The sequence below is a fragment of the Castanea sativa genome, chromosome 5, assembly GCF_040712315.1.
Source record: "Castanea sativa cultivar Marrone di Chiusa Pesio chromosome 5, ASM4071231v1".
Taxonomy (NCBI): domain Eukaryota; kingdom Viridiplantae; phylum Streptophyta; class Magnoliopsida; order Fagales; family Fagaceae; genus Castanea; species Castanea sativa.
In genome coordinates, this window is record NC_134017.1 from 69,381,818 (window position 1) to 69,385,349 (window position 3,532).

General features: G+C 36.8%; 1 protein-coding gene across 1 annotated transcript; it reads right to left on the reverse strand.

Annotated features, from left to right (window-relative positions):
• Positions 1–1,147: 1,147 nt before the first annotated feature.
• Positions 1,148–3,301, reverse strand: LOC142635679 (uncharacterized). Its single transcript, XM_075809801.1, has one exon. It carries the CDS (start codon positions 3,299–3,301, stop codon positions 1,148–1,150), a length of 2,154 nt encoding a protein of 717 aa, XP_075665916.1.
• Between the last annotated feature and the right edge of the window lie 231 nt (positions 3,302–3,532).

Genomic DNA, 3,532 nt, shown 5'->3' on the forward strand with positions numbered 1-3,532 from the left:
AATATTACAACAATATTATGTACACAACCATTCTCACATCTAATTTCACAACCTGTTAATTTGTGCAATTATGAGTATTTAATGATAAGTGGTAGATTCATATGAGTAGAAAATATCTATCGCTCACAGTCTCATAAGTCAGCAAATAGTAAAATCATGTGTGCAATTGGGTGTATCTTTAGAATTATTCATATTATTATGCATATAGCATTACTCGTCTCAATGTAGTTGTAGGCAAATTTAGTCTAAAAATCCCACTAGCTAAGCTAAGGATGGTGTCTTATCCATAACCCACCTAAGAGCACTTGTAGCAGTTGAGCTAAAAAGCTATATAGCTATTTTAACTCCACCAAAACACCAAAAATAACCACATAGCAGTGGAGGTAAAACTATTTTTTTTTAGCTTCATTGCCACAGTGCACGTCTATCTATGGATGTGCAGTGTAGCTTAGAGTTTAAAAAAAAAAATTATTCCTTGTCCGGTTGTGTGTGTGGCTGTGATGGTTGTATGTAGTGAATATATTATTTTATTGTAATAGATATCTTATTTTATTGTGTTAAAATAAAAAATAGATTCATTGCTGTAGCATGTCTGTAGGTAAAATAGATAAAATAACTTTTTGTGGTGTCAAATAGCTAAATTTTTAGCTCTACTGTTGTGGATAAGGGTGAGTTAGGTTAGATCTTTTTACTTTTTACCTATTGCCAGTTTTAATTCAAATAATTTAACTTTAAATTTATTTTTTGAAATAAGCTTAATTAGTTTTTAGCTTTTTATTACATATTTAACATAAAATTTACCAAAAATTATATCTTTTGATAAATATTATACAAATAAGCAAGGTCAAATGTACACTGATTCGGGAAAATAGTAAATATCTTTCTCTACAGAAATCGGAAAACATATACTCTAATGAATTTGAATACGTTAAGCAATGCGAAGGTTAAAGAAATCAAATCAAAGGAAATGAGAGAAGATCAAACACAAATCAAACCAAATATACAACGCGCGTTACAATACAACCACAGCGCCCTACACATGTTTTATTTATTTATTTATTTTATATGAGGGCACACATCTATTATACATACTCGATTGGAAATGCATGAGAAATCACACAATATCAAACAATCATAAGGAAACACATCAAACATCCTGAGTTGAGTCTCGCATGAGTATACCAGCATGGGAGAGTAATGCCCACAAGTGAGTCACAAACTCTCCTCCCATTGCTAGGTGGTCTGCATGGGCAGTTTCATCACCTGAAGAAGCCACAAACAACATCATCTCTGCCCAGAATTCTGCCAGAATTTTCCATTTCAGCCCATTGTCTTCTATTTGTTCTATTTGCTTTGCAAGAGTAGCACCCCTTTCAATAATTTCTTCAGCTTCCGCAGGATCGTCTTTGCCTAAAGTCAACATATCTTCGGAAATTCTTTTCATGCAGTCATCTTTGCAAGTCAACATCTTTTGGTAAATACTTTTCTTGCATCCCTTGAGTTTATCCCTGGCTTCAACAACTACCTGATCAAAAATAAATTCAGTGGTATATGCATGACCAGGTAAAAGTCTTGGAGCAAAAGCCACCAAATAGGCACAATATTTAGACAACTTAGTTGCCACAATGAACTCATTGCTTTCCCTTCGTTGGTTGGACTGTTCTCCTGTAGCAATTACTTGTGATGATAAGTTGAGCTCGCAAAAACTAGTAGCTATATGCCAGACCATGATAACATGTGACTGTGTCTCAAGTCTACATGCCCATGATAGTTTATCCTGAACCTCGTTTCGCTGCAGAGAAGCTACCCCATTTCTTAGTTGCTGCTCATTGGTCTTTAGTGAATGAATAACTGCTTTTTTCACCTCCACTGGCAATGTGATTTGAGCACTTAGCTTTCGACCTTTTTTGTTAATATCTATCAAAAGAGAGGTCAAAGGATTGTGGAGAATTTTGCAAGGGTTATGATTAAAAGATTCAAGAAGAGAATATTGGCCAAGCTTTCTATCCCAAGGTTTTAACGCTTTCCTATGGCACAGAATTTGTATGATCATCTCTATGCATTTATTATTCTGCAATGAGGGTTTTTTAACATAATAGCAAAGCCACTGTACCTTAGCCCAATCCGAGAAGTTGATAACAAAAATTTGCCCAACTTCCATTAAAAGCGTAGCGCCTATAGCTATAATAGTAAGAAGAGTAGGAATCTCATATGAAGTCAAACGTTCCTTTTGTGCGTAGAAGCTAACTAGAATGGATACCACAATCCAACAACCAATTATAACAACAACGAGCTCAAGATTTCTTAACCAAAGAAGTCCATTGGCAAAGAAGACGGGATATGTTGTGTAGAAGAGATCATGCAGAAATGCGAGCTCTACCTCAATAACTCTAAATGCTCTCTTGTGACCGTCATCTTCTTCGGAAAGTAGCCCATATCGAACGAAATTCCATGTCTTCTGTTGGGAGCTTTCAGAGAAGGGATATCCTGCAAATCTACGGCAGAGAAGCCTATACAATGCATACGAAAGGCAAATATCCTTGAGTCGACCGTCTGGATCTCCAGTGGAGCTTAAGAGACTTCCTTTGCATTGCCAGATCTTATCAATGGTAATGACTTCATCATCTGCAGCCTTTAACTGCATGTGGTAGCGTGGTGCTTTAACTTTCTTCTCTGCCTTTCCGCCTTTCACCAAATACTTGTAGCCTTTCATGCAAGTAAGATCTGCACCTACATCTTCTTTGTCCTCATCTTCCATGAAGTCTGCAATCAGTTTGGTTTTTCTCACCAAACCATAGCTGCTAGCCATGGTCCAAGCTTTACTTCTTGCTACTGTCTTGAACACAGACAAAGCAAAGAGAACAGAGATCAGTACAGCGACACTGGTCTCAAGACTAGAAATAGACCTACCTAGCTGCCAGCCCAACCAACAATATAGAACCAAAAGTTCCAAGTTATATTCCTTTCGACATTCACTGTCTTCAAGCCTGTAGGAGGAAATGCAATCAGCGCTTCCAAGGGTAATAACTAAAAACGTCGCCCAAATAGCAGACAATGACTCTGGGAATTCTCCCGCCATGCCCATGGTGTATGTTACCAGGTCCGGAGGCAAACTATAAGATGCCCATATCAAATATTTGAGCATCAAACTGTGGCTACGACGCCTCCATGATCCGAAGATTGTTAGAAAGGCTATTAGCAGCATTGTCAAAAGGACATATACTTCAATAACCAATAGCGTTCTACAGGATTCTTTGATCACACAATTTCTGACAACATCAATTACAGTAGAATTTGCCATTTTGTTATGGCCTCCCAGTACAGCACTCCTAATACCAAAAATATATGAATGGATACTTCTAGAGCCCTACATTCTTAATTAGCAATCTGAAAACAGTGAAGAGTGAGAGTGAGAGTGAGAAGAAAAAGGACTTTCAAAAAAATAAAAGGAAGAATAGTGAGAAATGTTAGAAATACTGAATTCAATAGTATTGTATTTCACACTAAAAGAATATACATGAGTGCCTTTATA

Excerpts from the sequence above, each read along its gene's own strand:
- LOC142635679 (XM_075809801.1), bottom strand. The coding sequence starts at position 3,301 with ATGGCAAATTCTACTGTAATTGATGTTGTCAGAAATTGTGTGATCAAA.